Source organism: Rana temporaria, chromosome 1 (genome assembly GCF_905171775.1).
Source record: "Rana temporaria chromosome 1, aRanTem1.1, whole genome shotgun sequence".
Classification (NCBI taxonomy): domain Eukaryota; kingdom Metazoa; phylum Chordata; class Amphibia; order Anura; family Ranidae; genus Rana; species Rana temporaria.
Window position 1 is genome coordinate 667,271,818 of NC_053489.1, and position 21,635 is coordinate 667,293,452.

The following is a 21,635-nucleotide window of genomic DNA, read 5'->3' on the forward strand; positions in this document are numbered from 1 at the left end:
GCTCAGGCCTCAGAGCTGGTCTTTTCTTACTGTATACTTTAGCACAGATCTGTTTTTTCTTTCTGAACTCAGCCATCAAAACCATCAATTTCTCCTCCTCCTTCTCAATCCGCTTCAACTTACTGACAGTCCTCTGTCTGAAGGCTGACAGGGACTCATCTTTCCTTTGGGTAGGCCCAGAATCTTCCACAGGCCTATCCAGGGGGGCCCCGCCCGGCTCTTCCCCAGGATCCAGCATCCCTCCTGGGGCAGAGAAGCCACTCTAGCCCCTGGTCTCTGGAGCACAGGAGCAAAGGAATTAGCAACCACACCCTTCACTGACAAGGAGTGGAATGGCAGTTTCCCACCATCCCTGTGCTGAGTTCCCAGGTCTGTACACCTGCTGTGCCCATTATGGGGAGGTCACCACCATTCTTGTGCTTATTTCCCAGGTCTGCACACCTGTGTTGCCCATTGTTAGAGGTCCCAACTATACCTGCACTGAGTTCCCAGGTCTGTGCCCATTATGAGGGGTTCCCACCACCCCTGTGCTGAGTTTCCAGGTCTGTATACCTGCTGTGCCCATTATGGTGGGTCTCCATCATTCTTGTGCTGATTTCCCAGGTCTGCATACCTGTGTTGCCCATTGTTAGAGGTTGGCACCATACCTGCACTGAGTTTCTGGGTCTGTATACCTGCTGCACCCATTATGGGGGGTTCCCACTATCCTTGTGCTTAGTTTATGGTTCTGTATACCTGCTGTGCTCATTATGAGGGGTTCCCACCACCCTTGCATGCAATTCCCTGGTTTCATGCTTGCATGTGCCCATTATGAGGGGTTCCCTCCATCCCTGTGCTGAGTTCCCAGGTCTTTACACCTGTTGTGCACATTATGAGGGGCCACCACCATCACTGTGTTAACTTCTAGGATCTGTACACCTGCTGTGCCCATTATGAGGGATTTCTTCCATTCCTGTGCTGAGTTCTGGGGTCTGTATACCTAGGGGGGCCCATTATGAGGGGTTCCCTCAATTCCTGTGCTGAGTTCCTGGGTCTGTATACCTGGGGGGGGGGGGGCATTATGAGGGGTTCTTTCAATCCATATACTGAGTTCCTGGGTCTGTATACCTAGGGGGGGGGCCATTATGAGGGGTTCCCACCATCCCAGTGCTAAGTTTTGGTGGTCTGTATACTTGGGGTGACCATTATGAGGTGTCCACACCATTCCTGTGCTAAGTTCTGGGGTCTGTATACCTGAGGTGCCCCCATTATGAGGGGTCCCCACCATCCCTCTGTTAACTTCTAGGATCTGTACACTTGCTGTGCCCATTATGAGGGATTTCTTCCATCCCTGTGCTGAGTTCTGGGGTCTGTATACCTAGGGGGGCCCATTATGAGGGGTTCCCTCAATCCCTGTGCTGAGTTCCTGGGTCTGTATACCTGGGGTGCCCATTATGAGGGGTTCCCACAAACCCGGTGCTAAGTTTTGGTGGTCTGTATACTTGGGATGACCATTATGAGGTGTCCACACCATCCCTGTGCTAAGTTCTGGGGTCTGTATACCTGAGGTGCCCATTATGAGGGGTCCCCACCATCCCTCTGTTAACTTCTAGGATCTGTACACTTGCTGTGCCCATTATGAGGGGGTTCCCACCATCCCTGTGCTAAGTTTTGGGGCCTAATGCAATGCGGGAACCCGCAAAGGGATGCCGGTGGTTCCCTAAGGCTCAGTTCACACTGGTGCGGGAACCACCGCAATCCCTTTGGGGGTTCCCACATCGCATCAAAATCGCAGGCAGTTCACACTGACATCTGCGAACCAATATACACCCCCAAATTGGTTTGCAGAATGCAGTGTGAATTGTGGAATCGGATCACATGGGTCTGAACACCTATGCAACCTGATTCCAGTGTGGACCAGAAAATGGGTCCTGCGCCATTTTGGTGCGAATGCGATGCGATTTCAGCCATGCAAACTGTATGGCTGAATTTGCTTCACATAGAAGATAGGGGTAGATTCATAGAGAAGATACGACGGCGTATCTCCAGATACGCCGTCATATCTCTGAGTGTGCGGGGTCGTATCTATGCGCCTGATTCAGAGAATCAGTTACGCATAGATTTCCCTAAGATCCGACCGGCGTAAGTGTCTTACACCGCCGTATCTTAGGCTGCATATTCACGCTGGCCGCTAGGTGGCGCTTCCGTATATTTACGCGAGGAATATGCAAATGAGCTAGATACGCCGATTCAGAAACGTACGTCCGGCCGGTGCATTTTTCTACGTTGTTTACGTTAGGCTTTTTTCGGCGTATAGTTACCCCTGCTATATGAGGCGTATCCTATGTTAAGTATGGCTGTCGTTCCCGCGTCGAGTTTTGAAAATTTTACGTTGTTTGCGTAAGTCGTTCGCGAATAGGGCTGGACGTAATTTACGTTCACGTCGAAAGCAATGACGATTTGCGGCGGAATTTCGAGCATGCGCACTGCGATTTTTTTCACGAACGGCGCATGCCGTCAAATACGCGGGGTCATAGTTAATGTACATAAAACACGCCCACATCATCCACATTTGAATTAGGCGGGCTTACGCCGACACAGATACGTTACGCCGCCGTAACTAAGGGCGCAAGTTGTTTCTGAATACAGAACTTGCGCCCTAAATTACAGGGGCGTAACGTATCTGAGATACGTTACGCCGGGCGGATAGATACACCATTGTATCTGAATCCAGCCCAATGTATGTATAGCAATGCGCTGCGGATCACATTCGATGTCTGGCATCGCATAAGTGCCTTAACCTGCCTGGCGGTATTCCCGAGTCTGACTCGGACTTGCCTCGCTAGATCCACAGGCACTGTTTACTTACCTTGTCCCTGGATCCAGCGATGCCACCGCGCTGTGTGAGCGAGCGGGACCTCGCTTGATTCACACAGTGTCCTCCTGTGCCGCCGATCTCCGTTCCCTGCGACGTTACGATGCACGAGGACGGAGGACGGCGCCAAATTCAAAAAAGTAAACAAACACATTACATACAGTATACTGTAATCTTATAGATTACAGTACTGTATGTAAAAAAAACACACACACCCTTGTCCCTAGTGGTCTGCCCAGTGTCCTTCATGTACTTTTATATTATAAAAAACGTTCTTTCTGCCTGCAAACTGTAGATTGTCCATACCAACCAAAAGTGTCCCTTTATGTCAAAAATAGTTTTAGAGCAGCTAGAAAACAGCGATAATAAATTATAATCACTTGCAGAATTGTGCGATAGCGATTTGTGGGGAAATTCGTCATAAAAAAAATAAATAATGACAGTGACAATTCTGCAACTGAGCAAATTTCAGTGATTTTGATTTGATTACATTATTGAATAATTTTTATTATAATTATATTATTATTTGTTATAATTATTTATAATTATTTATTATATTATAATTTATAATTTTGTTTTTAAAAAAAATGTCATAACCGGGATGCCTATTAGAAGCTTGTTTGGTCAGATTTAAGTGAGTTATTCCTAAAAATTACAGGCCTACAGTATAAAACGCCAAATAATGGTACCGCTTTCAGCATCTTTTTTCTGAAAGAATAATACCGCCAGGGAGGTTAAGAAGGATCAGAGTTTCCTGCAGCTCTATGGTGATGAAAATGTTACAAATTGCAATACATACAAATGTCCAGAAGATGTTTCCCAGATTTGTAACTTTTTTTTATTGTATAACTTTGTAACTGATAATATATATAAAGTCCTGCAGTAGATTTTTTTCCCTACACCCTTCCATTGAACAGTCAGAGCCTTCCACCATGATCCTGGCACACGTCTTCCCCGGCCCGGTCTACACGGCTGTGGTTTGTGTGAGGAGCGCCGCGCAGAAGGAATCCATTAGTGGTTTCTCTGACATCTTTACACGTCTCCCTATAAATAATCCCATTTGTCACAACGCAGTGATCTATCACTCTATATTATCTGGTGCAAATAATGTGAAATTGACCTGAACCCTTTAAAGTCAGGAGGAGGGAGGGAGAGGAGACTTTCTATAGCCGACTGCCTGCTACTTTCCAGACTTTCCAGACTCAATCAACATGCTTTATTTTTTATTACGTACTTTTTTACGTATTTTTTATTACCGTATTTATCGGCGTATACCGCGCACTATTTTGCCCTGAAAATCATATACGCCGATACCCGCTTTCCCACGCCAAGTTTGAATCCTGCGCCGACATATACAGAGCGCAGTACACTCGTGTATAGTCGGGCAGTCTCGTCTACACTCGCGCTCACGTCCTGTACGTCCAGGACGTCAGCGTGAGCATTGCCGACTATACGCGAGTGTACTGCGCTCGGTATATGCCGGCGCAGTATTCAAACTCGGCGCGGGAAAGCGGGAAACGAGCGAGGCGGACGCCGCAGAAGGACGCCGGACCCGACGAAGAGGGCACCCGAAGCCGCAGACGGACGCCGGACCCGACGAGGCCGCCCATGGACGCCGTGCAAGACACCAAACTGTAAGTACAAAAATCTTTTTTTCACAGGAATTTCGGGGCAACTTTAGGGGTGCGCGCTATACCCCAATAAATACGGTACGTATCTTATTATAGACCCAATGATGTCACCACTAGGTCTCTGTGCAATGCAAGCAGATCATGACTGGTGGGAGGGGCCTGGCAGGGAATTGTACATGGCTTTCTTTTAACCACTTTCCGACCATTATACTGCGGCAGGTCGGCTCGTTCACGCAAATCGCTGAATATAAGGGACGTTTATAAACGGCATGGTATCCAGGGGGTTGAAACAAGCTCCCAGCTGCTTCTGCTGCTTGAGTTTGACATTGATTTTTCCAGCCAGTGGTTGGCTTTAATGTAAAAGTGATCCAGTCGCTGATCACTTTAACCACTTTCATACCGGGCCAATTCTGGCACTTCTCTCCTACATGTAAAAATCATAATTTTTTTGCTAGAAAATTACTCAGAACCCCCAAACAGTATATATGTGTTTTTTTTTTTTTTTTGCAGACACCCTAGGGAATAAAATGGCGGTCATCGTAACTTTTTATCTAGCACGGTATTTGCGCAACAATTTTTCAAACTGTTTCATGAATTAAAAAATAACAATACAGTAAAGTTAGCCCAATTTTTTTGTACAATGTAAAAAGATGATGTTACGCCGAGTAAATAGATACCCAACATGTCACGCTTTAAAATTGCGCACACTCATGAAATGGCGCCAAACTTCGGTACTTAAAAATCTCCATAGGCGGCCCTTTATTTTTATTTTTTTACAGGTTACCAGTTTAGAGTTACAGAGGAGGTCTAGTGCTAGAATTGTTGCACACGCTCTAACGCACGTGGCGATACCTCACATGTGTGGTTTGAACGGCGTTTACATATGTGGGCGGGACTTGCGTGTGTGTTCGCTTCTGGGTGCGAGCTACTGGGGACAGGGGCGTTTTACTCTTTTTTTACTTTTTTTTATTTTTACACTTTCTTTTACATTTTATTTTTATTTAGATCACTTTTACTCCTATTACAAGGAATGTAAACCTCCCTTGTAATAGGAATCTATCATGACAGGTCCTCTTTATGGAGAGAGGCGGGGTCAAAAAGACCTCACATCTCTCCTCCAGGCTGGGAGGCATGAGATCGGTAAAAATAAATTCACTTGTTCATTCCCCGACTTAGTTGGGGTAGGCGGTACACTTTTGTGGGGGTGGGTCAGCCACGCCTCATGACCTTTGACCTCTGGGAACCCGCCTTCTCACCTTTGACCTCGGTGGAAGGTCCATGTTCCAATTCCTGAGTCCTAGCCTTATTCTTCAAGAGAAAACCCTAACTCCTAAACCCTACCCCTAACCCTAACCCTAACCCTGTTCCAATTTCTGAGTCCTAGCCTTATTCTTCAAGGGAACACCCTAACCCTAATTCTAACCCTAACCCCTAATCCTAACCCTCTAACACCCTAACCCTCTAACACCCTAACCCTAACACCCTAACCCTAACACCCTAACCCTAATTCTAACCCTAACCCCTAATCCTAGCACCCTAACCCCCTAACACCCTAACCCTAACACCCTAACAAAAATAATAAATAAAAAATAAAGGAACAGGGGAATGGAATACTATAAACAAGTTGGGACTTTATATGGAGTGCGCAGTTTAGGGAAAAACAACCATCAATATAATTGTAAATATAAATATTTTAATTAAGTATAGGTAAACATTAATTACATTAAATTAATAATGATTGGTAATATAATAGACCATAAATATATAAAAAGACAATATTTGATGATGTTTGTAAAATTCCCATAAATTCATCAACACATACATATATAGCTGGATTCAGGTAGGGCGGCGCATATTTCAGGCAGCGTGGCGTATCGTATTTACGCTACGCCGCCGTAAGTCAGAGAGGCAAGTGCTGTATTCACAAAGCACTTGCCTCCTAAGTTACGGCGGCGTAGCGTAAATGGGGCCGGCGTAAGCGCGCCAAATTCAAATGAGGATGAGGGGGTGTGTTTTATGTAAATGATTGGTGACCCAACGGCCGTGTACATATCCCAGTGTGCATTGCTCCAAAGTACGCCGCAAGGAACGTATTGGTTTCGATGTGAACGTAAATTACGTCCAGCCCCATTCACGGACGACTTACGCAAACTACGTAAAAATTTCAAATTTCGACGCGGGAACGACGGCCATACTTAACATTGAATAGGCCAGCTATTTGTTAGACTAACTTTTTGCCGGAAAAAGACGTAAAAAAAAATGCGCCGGACGCACGTACGTTTCTGAATCGGCGTATCTAGTCATTTGCATATTCTACGCCAAACTCAACGGAAGCGCCACCTAGCGGCCAGCGTAAATATTGCACCCTAAGATACGATGGCGTAGAAGACTTACGCCGCTCGTATCTTAGCCTAATTTAAGCGTATCTGGTTTCCAGAATACGCTTACATTTAGGACGGCGTAGATTCAGAGTTACGTCGGCGTATCTACTGATACACCGGCGTAAAGCTATCTGAATCCAGCTAATAGATTATTGAAGTACAGATATCACATAGACACGACTACACATTTGGAAAAAGCCCTAACCCTAACAACCTCACCCTAACCCCCTAACCCTAACCTCGCGCACGGGCCTCCATCTGGTCACCGGAAATCTCAATGATCGTCACCCGGGGGCAGCCAATTCTTTCTACGGGTCCCCGAGAGCATGTCGGAACAGTTTGGGGATGGACCCTTCCTGTTCCAACATGACTGCGCACCAGGGCACAAAGCAAGGTCCATAAAGACATGGATGAGGGAGTTTGGGGTGGAGGAACTTGACTGGCCTGACCTCAACCCCATAGAATAACTTTGAGATGAATTAGAGCGGAGACTACAAGCCAGGTCTTCTAATCCAACATTAGTGCCTGACCTCACAAATGGGCTTCTGGAAGAATGGTGAAACATTCCCATAGACACACTCCTAAACCTTGTGGACGGCCTTCCCAGAAGAGGTGAAGCTGTTATAGCTGCAAAGGGTGGGCCAACCCAATATTGAACCCTACGCACTAATGCTGGCCATACACTATACGAAAAATCGTCCGAAATTCGGTCATTTAGACAGTAGGGGCCAGATTCACAGCAGAAATACGCCGGCGTATCTACTGATACGCCGGCGTATTTTCAAATTTGCCGCGTCGTATCTTGATTTGAAATCCTCAAACCAAGATATGACGGCTTTTGGCTTTGTACGCCTTCGGATCGTAGGTGTAATTTTCCGGCGGCCACTGGGTGGAGTTTGCGTCGTTTTCCTGCGTCGGGTATGCAAATTAGCTGTTTACGGCGATCCACGAAGGTACGCGCGTTCGTCGCATTCTCTTACGTTGTCGCTAGTCAGCTTTTCACGTCGCAAAATTAGGCCTGCTATTTCATGGCTTAGATTTAGACCAGCCATGTTAAAGTATGGCCGTCGTTCCCGCGTCGAATTTGAATTTTTTTTTTTTTGCGTAAGACGTCCGGGAATACTAAAGGACGTAACGCACGTTGCCGTTCAAAAAACACGTCGGGGCGCCGTAATTTCGGGCAAAGCACGGCGGGAAATTTTCACACGGAGCATGCGCAGAACGTTCGGCGCGGGAGCGCGCCTAATTTAAATGGTACACACCCCATTTGAATTAGGCGGGCTTGCGCCGGACGGCTTTACGCTACACCGCCGCAAGTTTACACGCAAGTGCTTTGTGAATCAAGCACTTACGATGAAAACTTGCGGCGGAGTAACGTAAAGGGGATACGTTACGCCGCGGTAATTGTTAGTGAATCTGGCCCTTTGTTCGTTTTTTCGTCCAGTTAATGGGCACAAAACGGGACGTTTTTGAGCCGAAAAAACGAAGGACAAGTTTGGAAATTTTCTGCCAAACGAACGATAAATTGAAAGGTTAATATGTGTTTCCCGTCCGAACTGTCTGCTCTAGGTATAAAAACGAACAAAAAATGCATTACTTTATATCCACTGAACTATTTATAGGTCATTACATGATGGCACTATCGTTTGCTCTCACGGCCGAATCTACGTTTTTCGAAAATGGGTTCGGCCGATTTTTCGTATAGTGTATGGCCAGCATTGGACTGGGATGCTATTAAAGTTCATGTGCGTGTAAAGGCAGGTGTCCCAATACTTTTGGTAATATATATGGAAAGCTACTTGATAAAAAATAAATAACGTAACTTTGTCCTATAACTAGAGAATTCGAAAATTGTGGAGGCAATTTTGGTAATATATAGGTAGATTCAGAAAGAGTTAGTCAGTAGATAAGCCGACCTAACTCAGAATCTACGCCGACTTATGTTTAAGCGTATTCTCAAACAGAGATACGCTTAAACATATCTAAGATACGACGGCTTGCGCCGTCCTATCTTAGGTTGCAATATTGAGGCTGGCCGCTAGGTGGCACTTCCATTGCGGTCGGCGTAGAATATCTAAATTAGTAGATACGCCGATTCAAGAACGTACACCCGGCCGCCGCAGTACATTTACGCCGTTTCCGTAAGGCATTATCAGGCCTAAAGTTATTCCATCTAATAGATGGAATAGTAATGTTAAAGTATGGCCGCCGTTCCCGCTTCGAAATTCGAAATTTTTACGTCGTTTGCGTAAGTCGTCCGCGAATAGCGTCCACGTCAAAATCAATAGGCCCGTGCGGCGTACTTAGCCGCAATGCACACTGGGAAATGTAGGCGCCCGGTGAATGCGCAGTCTAAAAAAAACGTAAAAAACGTAAGGTCAAGCCCCATTAACATAAAACACGCCCCCTCAGACACATTTGAATTAGGCGCCCTTACGCCCGCCCGCTTTAGGCTACGCCGCCGTAACTAAGCAGGCAAGTACTTTGAGAATCAAGTACTTGCCTCGCTAACTTACGGCGGCGTAGCCTAAACACGCTAAGCTACGCCGCCGCAAGTATACACCACTCTACCTGAATCTACCTAATAGTGTATCTCTTCACTTTCAAATACTACTTTTTTCTTCTCCATCCAATCATATGTAGCTAGATTCAGGTAGAGTTAGGTCGGCGTATCAGTAGATACGCCGACCTAACTCGGAATCTGCGCCGTCCTAAGTTTAAGTGTATTCTCAAACAGAGATACACTTAAACCTATCTAAGATACGACGGCCTGCGCCATCGTATCTTAGGGTGCAATATTTAGGCTGGCCGCTAGGTGGCGCTTCCATTGAGTTTGACGTAGAATATGTAAATCACTAGATACGCCTATTCACGAACGTACGTGCGCCCGTCGCAGTAAAGATACGCCGTTTACGTAAGGCATTTTCAGGCGTAAAGTTATTCCATCAAATAGCTGGACTAGTAATGTTAAGTATGGCCGTCGTTCCGTGAATAGGGTTGGACGTAATTTACATCCACGTTGAAACCAATACGCCCTTGCGGCTCACTTTGCCGCAATGCACACTGGGATATGAACACGGACGGCGCATGCGCCGTTCCTAAAAAATGTCAATCACGTCAGGTCAACCCATATTAACATAAAACACGCCCCCTCAGCCTAATTTGAATTAGGCGCGCTTACGCCGGCCACATTTACGCTACGCCGCCGTAACTTAGCAGGCAAGTACTTTGTGAAAAAAATTATGTGGGAGCAACTGCGCTAATAGATATGAAGATGAACAAACTAATGCTCATGAATGATACACATGTGTAAACAAAATCAATGTAGATAAAGCTGCACCTTACTGTGAATATTGTACAGTAGTTACATAAAGAAGAAAAACAAGATGCGCTATATAAAAAATATAAATTCTAGAGATCATGACATAAATCAGTGTCCATGAATGATACAAAACATGAAAAATCAATAAACATAGGGCCATATTATAAGTGAAGTTACGATGGAGTAAGTCAGATACTCCATCGTAACTCCCTTTTTTGGCCCGTGTATCTATGCGACTGATTCTTAGAATCATTTTTGCATAGATACACTTAAGATCCGCCATCTGTAAGTCACTTACACTGGCGGATCTTAAATGCAATGACGCCGGCCGCCGCTAGATGGCATTTACGTGAAGGAGTCATTTGCGTATGCAAATGATCCTTCTACGCCGATTCCCGAACGAGTTCGCGCCGCGTAACCGTCGCTAACGTCGTTTGCGTAAGCGGAAACTTACTCCTGCTATATGAGGGGTAAGTTTCCGCAAGTCTCGCGTAGGCCATGTTACGGATGGCGTCGGGTCCCGTCGTGTTTTTTCGTCGGGTACGTCGTTTACGTTAGTCGTTCTTGAATACGACTTTACGTCAATGACGCACACGTCGGCGTCATTGACGTTTTCCGCCGAGAACTGGAGCATGCGCACTGGGCTTTTTGCAGCCCGGCGCATGCCCAGTTCTTTCGCATCGGGGCGCGCTTCATTTGAATAGAAGCCGCCCCCTTGGAGATCCGCCAGGCTACGCCGGGACACTTACACTCCGCTGTCCCAACTTATGGAGCAAGTGTTTGGAGAATACAACACCTGCTCCAGTAAGTTGGGACAGCGGAGTGTAAGTGCCTTAAGCGCAGCAGGCGGATATTTAGAGAGAATATGGCCCATAGTCTTTAGACAAGCCACGAAAGTCCTGATCACCAGTGCAGTGGAGGAAACAGAAAAAACAGTCCATAAGTGTTGATCAAAGGCTGCGGTGACGATCCAATAGACAGAAAACCTCCACCATAAATCAATATATCTGCTTACCAGATATCCAGCGGTCTCTTAATTAAAAGAAGACCCCAGAAGGCATGTAGGTAGACACTATGGTAGTTGGAACGTAGATAGGCTGAATGTCATGTACACCTCCGTCTCAAGCCAATGGATGGAAAATTAGGATCCCGATTCCCATGAAAGACACATAAGGGCCACAATAGTGTAATAACGTAGGTAACATTTATTAAAAGAAAGACAAAAACACACTTACATATAAGCAGTGTAAAATAGGCATGTCAAATTTGGAGCTCCGGCCGGAAGCCAACCAAAAAGACCCCTCCAAGTAGGTAGGGAAATGTGCAATCAACGGGGGGTGATCCGATGCGACACACGTTCCGCCCGACCGGTTTTGCGAAAACTCACTTCCGAACGTGCCCCATGAGGAAGTGAGTTTTCGCGAAACTGGTCGGGCGGAACGTGTGTCGCATCGGATCACCCCCCGTTGATTGCACATTTCCCTACCTACTTGGAGGGGTCTTTTTGGTTGGCTTCCGGCCGGAGCTCCAAATTTGACATGCCTATTTTACACTGCTTATATGTAAGTGCGTTTTTGTCTTTCTTTTAATAAATGTTACCTACGTTATTACACTATTGTGGCCCTTATGTGTCTTTCATGGGAATCGGGGTCCTAATTTTCCATCCATTGGCTTGAGACGGAGGTGTACATGACATTCAGCCTATCTACGTTCCAAGTTCCAACTACCATAGTGTCTACCTACATGCCTTCTGGGGTCTTCTTTTAATTAAGAGACCGCTGGATATCTGGTAAGCAGATATATTGATTTATGGTGGAGGTTTTCTGTCTATTGGATCGTCACCGCAGCCTTTGATCAACATTTATGGACTGTTTTTTCTGTTTCCTTCACTGCACTGGTGATCAGGACTTTCGTGGCTTGTCTAAAGACTATGTTTATTGATTTTTCACGTTTTGTATCATTCATGGACACTGATTTATGTCATGATCTCTAGAATTTATATTTTTTATATATCGCATCTTGTTTTTCTTCTTTAAAGCGGGGGTTCACCCGTACATGACCCTTTTTCCCCTTAGATGGATGCTCGTTTTGTCTAGGGGAATCGGTTTTAAAATATGATCCGTACTTACCGTTTACGAGATGCATCTTCTCCGTCGCTTCCGGGTATGGGCTGCGGGAGCGGGCGTTCCTATTTTGATTGACAGTCTTCCGAGAGGCTTCCGACGGTCGCATCCATCGCGTCACGATTTTCCGAAAGAAGCCGAACGTCGGTGCGCAGGCGCAGTATAGAGCCGCACCGACGTTCGGCTTCTTTCGGCTACTAGTGACGCGATGGATGCGACCGTCGGAAGCCTCTCGGAAGACTGTCAATCAAAATAGGAACGCCCGCTCCCGAAGACCCATACCCGGAAGCGACGGAGAAGATGCATCTCAAAAACGGTAAGTACTGCTCATATTCTAATACAAATAGCCGATTCCCCTAGACCGAACGAGCAGGAATCTAAGGGGAAAAGATAAAAAAAACATAATTGGGTGAACTCCCGCTTTAAGTACTTTGTGAATACAGTACTTGCCTAGCTAACTTACGGTGGTGTAGTGTAAATACGCTACGCTACGCCGCCGCAAAGATGCGCGCCCCTAGCTGAATCCAGCTAATGATCTCCATTTATTCTATGTTTAGGAAATATTTCCATTTTTTTTTATTACCTATCAGGTCAAACTATTCATTTATCTGAATCCAATTTATCTCCCGTCTCTCCAGTAATTGGCTGATTGGCTTTATTCTGGGATTTTAGGCGCTCCGGCTTTACAACACAACCTCCTATTTCCTAATGAAACGATCGTCCTTTTTCATCGTTAAAATCTCCGCTTTGAACTCGGGAATAATCCTTTTTTTCTTTCTGTTTATAATGGAGAAATGTAAATAAAATTTGGAACTTTCATGCTGAGCCAGACGGAAGCCTGATTTCTGAAAATTAAGCCTCTTACGGGAGGCAGACGGCGGTTAACCCTATCCTGGGGGGGGGGGGGGCGCGTTGCGCGCACGTCGTCTTCAACAACAGCTTGATGCTTGAACGTCTCTGTTTACGGGGGGGGCCCCTCGTCTGATGACTGATATCGGGGGGCTGCCTCCAGGGTGGGCATGGAACAGTTTATAGGAGAAGGGGGCCCGGGGAACGGAGAGGACGTCTGCTAGGTCCTCGGGGAAGGTTCTGGCCGCCTTTCATGGCAGGATTCAGAGTCTTTGCGCACATGTGGTATTAATCAGAGGGGGGAAATTTCTGAAATCCCACCGCGGTGTCAGGGGGGGGGGGGGGTGGGTGGGGGCTTCGGATGAAATCATGGCACCGCGCTCCGCGTCTCCAGGTCCTTTGTGAGGTAAAATGAAAACAGTCGCCGCTTGACGTTGATTGAACCTGTCGGGAGGTTCAGGGTTTGAGGCTGAGTGTTGTTTGACCTTGAAATAGGGAAAGGAACCTTCGTCAGGGAGCTGAAGACTGAAGAGGATTTAAAGGGTATGTACACCCCGACCATCCACTTCTCTTATTTGCTCCTTTTTTGTTCCGTTAACCGATTGCAGACCGCCGCACAAACGTATACGTCGACAGAATGGCACGGCTGGGCAAATGGGCGTATATATAGTATACTTTAGTTTGCCACCATGTGGTCACGTGCGTGCGCCGCCGACTTGCTTCAACCTAGTTTAACTTTGGGTTGAACCTCACCTGGGGGGGTGGGGGGTGGTTTCGGGACTTTGGGTTGAAACTGAACAAAACCGAAAAACAAAATCAATTTTTCCATATGTTTAGTGTTGTGTCTGACCTTAACATTGCTGTGCTCAGGCAGCGTTAAGAGCCCTGACTCAGGAGCCAGCATCCCTAACAAACAGTGAATATCGGTGACCCCATCCCTTGTGACGTCAATGACCCAGGATGCCGTCAGTCAATGACGTCACAAGGGGGCGGGTTTACCAGGTGACATCACCGGGTGGCCATCTCCCCTAAGAGCAGGATCTGGAGGCTGCCTTTTTAAAGGGGGCTTTTAGATTCCAATAAGCCCCCTGCCTGCAGACCTCCACAACTACCGGCCAGGGTTGTGGGGAAGAGGCTCTTGTCCTTGAATTATTTTTCCCATCATGGGTGTGAGTGGGGCCCCATGTCAAGTTTTGCCTAAGGCCTCACAAAGCCTAGAGTCGCCTCTGACGTCCCCTTTAAGTTGCCGTCGTGTGGTTGCGAACTCCGTGACTGTGCCCGCGGGACCCGCGGACTCGATGTCCACGGGTGTCCCGCAATCGGGACACAGAGCTGAAGAACAGGGAGATGTCAGTGTAAACACAACTTCTCCCCGTTCTTCCTAGTGACCGGTCACTAATCGTCTGTTCCCTGTCGTCGGGAACATCGATCAGTGACGTGTCACTAGTAGCCACGCCCCCTAACAGTTAGAATTACTCCCTAGGACACACTTAAACCCTTCAGCACCCCCTACAGGTTAACCCCTTCACTGAAAGTGTCATTTTCACAGTAATCAGTGCATTTTTATAGCACTGATCGCTTTAAAAATGACAATGGTCCCAAAATGGCGTCAAAGGTGTCCGATGTGTCCGCCATAATGTTGCAGTCACGATAAAAATCGCTGATCGCCGCTATTACTAGTAAAAAAAAAATATTAATAAAAATGCCATAAATCTATCCCCTATTTTGTAGACGCTATAACTTTTGCGCAAACCAATCAATATACCAATTAATATACACTTATTGCGTTTTCTTTTTACCAAAAATATGTAGAAGAATACGTATCGGCCTAAACTCAGGAAAAAAATGTTTTTTTATATATTTTTGGGGGATATTTATTATAGAAAAAAGTAAAAAATATTGCTTTTTTTTTTTCAAAATCGTCGCTCTTTTTTTGTTTATAGCGCAAAAAAAAAAAACTGCAGAGGCGATCAAATAACACCAAAAGAAAGCTCTATTTGTGGGGGAAAAAAGACGTCAGTTTTGTTTGGAAGCCACGTCGCACGACCGCGCAATTGTCATTTAAAGCGACGCAGTGCCGAATCGCAAAAAAAGCAGCCTGGTCTTTGGCCAGCCAAATGGTCCGGGGCTGAAGTGGTTAAAGTTGAGCTACCATCAGATCATTATGTATGGTCGGTATTGGGGGATACTTTGCAGTTAGAGCCAAGGACACTTTAATCTGGCCATTCATCTCCAAATTGGTGTCTTGTGTGGGTTATTATGCGTAATTAGAGGGTATTTGATTGGAGGTCAGGCAGTTCCTGGGACAGGTCATCTTTAATACCCAAGCCATGAACCTGAGTAATAACGGTTATCTCATGTTTGTTGTCAGATGTTACCCCCCCCCCCCCTCACTTTACACTGTATAGTACAAGAGAACTGACCCTGCACTTCTGCAGATTTTGTGCCGCTGCCCCTCCCCCTTCTTACTCTATGGACTTCTACTGAAACCAACACAGTGACCCGGATTCAGAGAGCAATTGCGCCTGCGTAACCATAGTTACGCAGCGCAATTGCTTACTTGCCCGGGCTTAACGAGTGTTCTGTATTCAGAAAGCTCGTTACGCCGACTGCAGCATAAGATATGCGTGGCATTAGGCTCTTATGCCCGCATATCTTAGGCTGCATTCTTGCGATGGCCGCTAGGTGGCGTTCCCGTTGTGCTCAGCGTATAGTATGCAAATTGCATACTAACGCCGATTCACAACGTTACGCGAGCCCTGCGTACGCAGTTTACGTTGTTTGCGTACGGCGTTTTTTTTGCGTAAGGCTGCCCCTTCTATAGCAGGGGCAGCCAATGCTAAAGTATACCCGTCGTTCCCGCGTCGCGAAATTTGAAATTTACGTCGTTTGCGTAAGTGAATCGTGAAAGGCGCTGGACGCCATTCACGTTCACTTTGAAGCAAATGACGTCCTTGTGACGTCATTTACCGCAATGCACGTCGGGAAAGTTTCCAGACGGAGCATGCGCACTACGCTCGGCGCGGGAACGCGCCTAATTTAAATGATTACCGCCCCCTACGGGATCATTTAAATTGCGCGCGCTTAGGCCGGGCATTTTGCCGGAGCGCCCTCGCAATTTACGGAGCTACTGCTCCGTGAATCGAGGGTAGCGCAGAAAATTTGCGGGGGCGCAGGGCAAAAACGGTGCCCTGCGCCTACGTAAAAAATGCGCATATCTTACTGAATCTACCCCAATGGTGACATCTAAATTCCCAACCTGAGCTGTTCCCCTGCTGTGAACCCATCCAAGTGCTTCCACCTCCCTCCTGCCTATCAACTAATAGAGCTGGCTCTTACAGCGCAAGTCCGATTTCCGATTTTAGTTGGCGTGCGTACAAAAACAGATTTCAGGGAATTACTGAACTGATAAATAATTCAATGACTTTTGAAGATACCACCAGTCATTGTGTTCTGTTACGCCTAACCTGGGCATCTGGGAAACACCGGTCACCCAGAAGGCATTGGGCCAGATTCACAAAGGACTTACGACGGCGTAACTACTGATGTCCGAATGAGCGCTGTCGTATCTATGTGCCTGATTCTTAGAATCAGTTACGCTTGAATGCAGCCAAGATACGACCAACGTAAGTCTCCTACGCCGTCGTATCTTGGGTGCATATTTACGCTGGCCGCTAGGGGCGCTTCCGTATATTTCCGCGTCGAATATGCAAATGAGCTAGATACGCCGATTCACGAACGTACTTGCGCCCGGCGTATTAATATATACGCTGTTTACGTAAGGATTTGGTCCGGCGTAACTTTACCCCACCATAAAGCAGGTGTAAGTCATGTTAACGTATGGACGTCGGAAACGTCGGAACAGCGTCGTATTTTACGTCGTTTGCGTAAGTCGTACGTGAATGGGGATGGGCGTAGGTTACGTTCACGTCGAAAAAGCATTGAGCCGACGTATCTTAGGGAGTATTTGCGACGTGATTCTGAGCAATGCGCGCGCATGCGCCGTTCGTTCGGCCCCTAATTTGCATGGGGTCACGGCTCATTGTAATACAACACGCCCACTGCCTTGATAATTTGAATTACGCGGGCTTACGCCGGCCCATTTGCGCTACGCCGCCCTAATTTAGGGCGCAAGTTCTTTGTGAATACGGTACTCGCCTCTCTAAGTTACGGCGGCGTAGCGTATATGAGATGCGCTACGCCCGCCTAAACTTCAGCCATTTTTTCTGAATCTGGCCCATTATGTATAATCTGGGGATCTGGGAACCCCCGGTCACCCAGAAGGCATTATGTATAATCTGGGGATCTGGGAACCCCCGGTCACCCAGAAGGCATTATGTATAATCTGGGGATCTGGGAACCCCCGGTCACCCAGAAGGCATTATGTATAATCTGGGGATCTGGGAACCCCGTGTCACCCTACTCTGTTATGTCTAATCTCGGAAAAGCCCCAGTAACCCCCAGTCACACTACTTCATAATGTCTAATCTGGTGATCTAAGAATCCCATGTCACCCACACGCCATTATGAACCCCCAGTCACCTTACTTCATTATGTCTAATCTGGGGATCTAAGAACCCCATGTCACCCTTCTCCATTATGTCTAATCTGGGAAGCCCCAGTAACCCCCAGTCACCCTACTCTACGATATCTAATCTGGTGATCTAAGAACCCCATGTCTCCCTACTCCATTATGTGTAATCTGGGATGCCCCAGTAACGCCCAGTCACCCCACTGTATTATGTTTTATCTGGTGATCCAAAAAACCCAGTCACCCTACTCCATGATGTCTAATCTGGTGATCTAAGAATCCCATGTCACCCTACTATATTATGTCTAATATCAGAACCCCCACTCACCCTACTCCATTATGTCTGTTCTGGGTAGCCCCAGTCACCCCACTCCATTATCTCTAATCTGGTGATCTAAGAACCCCAAGTCACCCTAATCCATTACATCTAATCTGGTGATCTAAGAACCCCCAGTCACCCACACGCCATTATGTCTAATCTGGTGATATTGGAACCCCCAGTTACCCTACTCTATGATATGTAAACTGGGGTTCTGGGAATCCCCAGTCACCTCACTCCATTATGTCTAATCTGGTGATCTAAGAACCCCCCAGTCACCCTACTCCATTACGTTGAATTTGGGGATCAGGGAAACCCCAGTCACCTCACTCCATTACATCTAATTTGAGGATCTGAGAACCCCAAGTCTTCCCACTCAATTATGTCTAATCTGGTGATCTAAGAACCCCAAGTCACCCTATTCCATTACATCTAATCTGGTGATCACCCTACTCCATTATGTCCAATCAGGGAAGCCCCTGTCAACCCACTACATTATGTCTAGTCTGGTGATCTAAGAACCCCATGTCATTCTACCCTATTATGTCTAATCTGGGAAGCCCGAGTAACGCCAATCTCCCTACTTCATTATGTCTAATCTGGTGATCTAAAATTCCCATGTCACCTTAAACTATTATGTCTAAACTAGGAACCTCCAGCCAAATCAATTATGTCTAAACTAGTGATCTAAGAACCCCATATCTCCCTACTCTATTATTTCTAATCGAGAAAGCCCCAGTAACCCCCAGTCACCCCACTTTATTATGTCTTATCTGGTGATCCAAGAACCCCAAGTCACCTTACTCCATTATGTCTAGTCTGGTGATCTAAGAACCCCATGTCACCCTACTCCGTTATGTCTAATCTGGGAAGCCTGAGTAACCTCCAGTCACCCCACTTAATTATGTCCTATCTGGTGATCCAAGAACCCCCGATCACCTTACTCCATTATGTCTAATCTGGGGATCAAAGAAGCCTACTCCGTTATGTCTAATCTGGGGATCTAAGAAGCCTACTCCGTTATGTCTAAACTTGGAAGCCCCCGTCACCCTACTCCATGATGTTACCCAACTCTATTATGTCTAATCTTGGAACCCCCAGTCACCCTACTCCATGATGTTACCCAACTCTAGTATGTCTAATCTTGGAACCCCCAGTCACCCTACTCCATGATGTTACCCAACTCTATTATGTCTAATCTTGGAACCCCCAGTCACCCTACTCCATGATGTTACCCAACTCTATTATGTCTAATCTTGGAACCCCCAGTCACCCTACTCCATGATGTTACCCAACTCTATTATGTCTAATCTTGGAACCCCCAGTCACCCTACTCCATGATGTTACCCAACTCTATTATGTCTAATCTTGGAACCCCCAGTCACCCTACTCCATGATGTTACCCAACTCTATTATGTCTAATCTTGGAACCCCCGGTCACCCTACTCCATGATGTTACCCAACTCTATTATGTCTAATCTTGGAACCCCCAGTCACCCTACTCCATGATGTTACCCAACTCTATTATGTCTAATCTTGGAACCCCCGGTCACCCTACTCCATGATGTTACCCAACTCTATTATGTCTAATCTTGGAACCCCCAGTCACCCTACTCCATTATGTCTAATCTGATAATCTAATAACCCCAAATCACCCTAATCCATTATGTCTAATCTGAGATGCCCCAGTCACCCCACTCCATTATGCCTATTCTGCTAATCTAAAAACCCCAAGTCACACTAATCTATTTTATCTGCTGATCTGGGAACCCTCAGACACTCTACTCCATTATGTCTAATCTTGGAACCCCCAGTCACCCTACTCCATGATGTTACCCAACTCTATTATGTCTAATCTTGGAACCCCCAGTCACCCTACTCCATGATGTTACCCAACTCTATTATGTCTAATCTTGGAACCCCCAGTCACCCTACTCCATGATGTTACCCAACTCTATTATGTCTAATCTTGGAACCCCCAGTCACCCTACTCCATGATGTTACCCAACTCTATTATGTCTAATCTTGGAACCCCCGGTCACCCTACTCCATGATGTTACCCAACTCTATTATGTCTAATCTTGGAACCCCCAGTCACCCTACTCCATGATGTTACCCAACTCTATTATGTCTAATCTTGGAACCCCCAGTCACCCTACTCCATGATGTTACCCAACTCTATTATGTCTAATCTTGGAACCCCCAGTCACCCTACTCCATGATGTTACCCAACTCTATTATGTCTAATTTTGGAACCCCCAGTCACCCTACTCCACGATGTTATCCAACTCTATTATGTCTAATCTTGGAACCCCCAGTCACCCTACTCCATGATGTTATCCAACTCTATTATGTCTGATCTTGGAACCCCCAGTCACCCTACTCCATGATGTTACCCAACTCTATTATGTGTAATTTCGAACCCCCAGTCACCCTACTCCATGATGTTACCCAACTCTATTATGTCTAATCTTGGAACCCCCAGTCACCCTACTCCATGATGTTACCCAACTCTATTATGTCTAATCTTGGAACCCCCAGTCACCCTACTCCATGATGTTACCCAACTCTATTATGTCTAATCTTGGAACCCCCAGTCACCCTACTCCATTATGTCTAATCTGCTAATCTAAGAACCCCAAATCACCCTAATCCATTATGTCTAATCTGAGATACCCCAGTCACCCCACTCCATTATGCCTATTCTGCTAATCTAAAAACCCCAAGTCACACTAATCTATTTTATCTGCTGATCTGGGAGCCCTCAGACACTCTACTCCATTATGTCTAATCTGGGGATCTTGGGAGCCCTGGTTTGTGGTGCAGTAGAGGAATACACAACGATGCCTACTACAGGAACCATCTCACACAAACAAACAAAGTCTGTTCAAAAATAAAGTCTCTACTAAAATATTCATAGCCACCGAAAAACAATCTGACTTGTCCTAGAAGTTGAATATGACTGGAGATGTGGCGGGGGGGTACAAAGATCCTGAGCACACCTTGCCTGGTCAGTGGGCGCTGCACGATCCCAACTTTAGGAAAGAACACTCCCACTGACCCTGCAAGGTGTTCTCTGGATCCTGGTTGCAGGAGACTACAGAGAAATTAACGTCAATGAATTGAGCTGAGTTGCTGTCTTTTGATGGATACCGTGAATCATTTCTTGACTGCTTTTCCTGGAACTGCTCTCAGAAACAATGGTTAGCAAATCTTGACTTTGTCCGACTTCTTCCCTTGCAGAGCATGACATGGATCGCTCCTACACGCCGTCGCCACCGAATTCACCGAGCCTCCACAATGACAGCTGTAATATTGCCCCGCTCACCCCATCACAGTCTCCGGTAAGTTAACGCAACATTTTTTCTGCACACTTATACACACTATTGGCGCGTACACACGACGTTCGGACATTCCGACAACAAAACCGTGAATTTTTTTTTTTTTTTCAACGGATGTTGGCTCAAACTTGTCTTGCATACACATGGTCACACAAATGTTGTCGGAAATTCCGATCGCCAAGAACGCGGTGACGTACAACAATACGACGAGCCGAGAAAATTGAAGTTCAATGATTCCGAGCATGCGTCAAATTGAGCGTGCGTAGGATTTTCATGCATCGGAA

The 21,635-nt window shown here is 46.3% G+C and overlaps 1 protein-coding gene across 1 annotated transcript in view; it reads left to right on the forward strand.

The window, feature by feature from the left end:
- Positions 1-21,635, forward strand: part of HSPA12B (heat shock protein family A (Hsp70) member 12B) — a 118,212-nt gene that overhangs the window by 26,641 nt on the left and 69,936 nt on the right. The window contains 1 exon segment of the mRNA XM_040335577.1: positions 21,254-21,354. Coding sequence (XP_040191511.1) covers positions 21,254-21,354 — 101 coding nt within the window.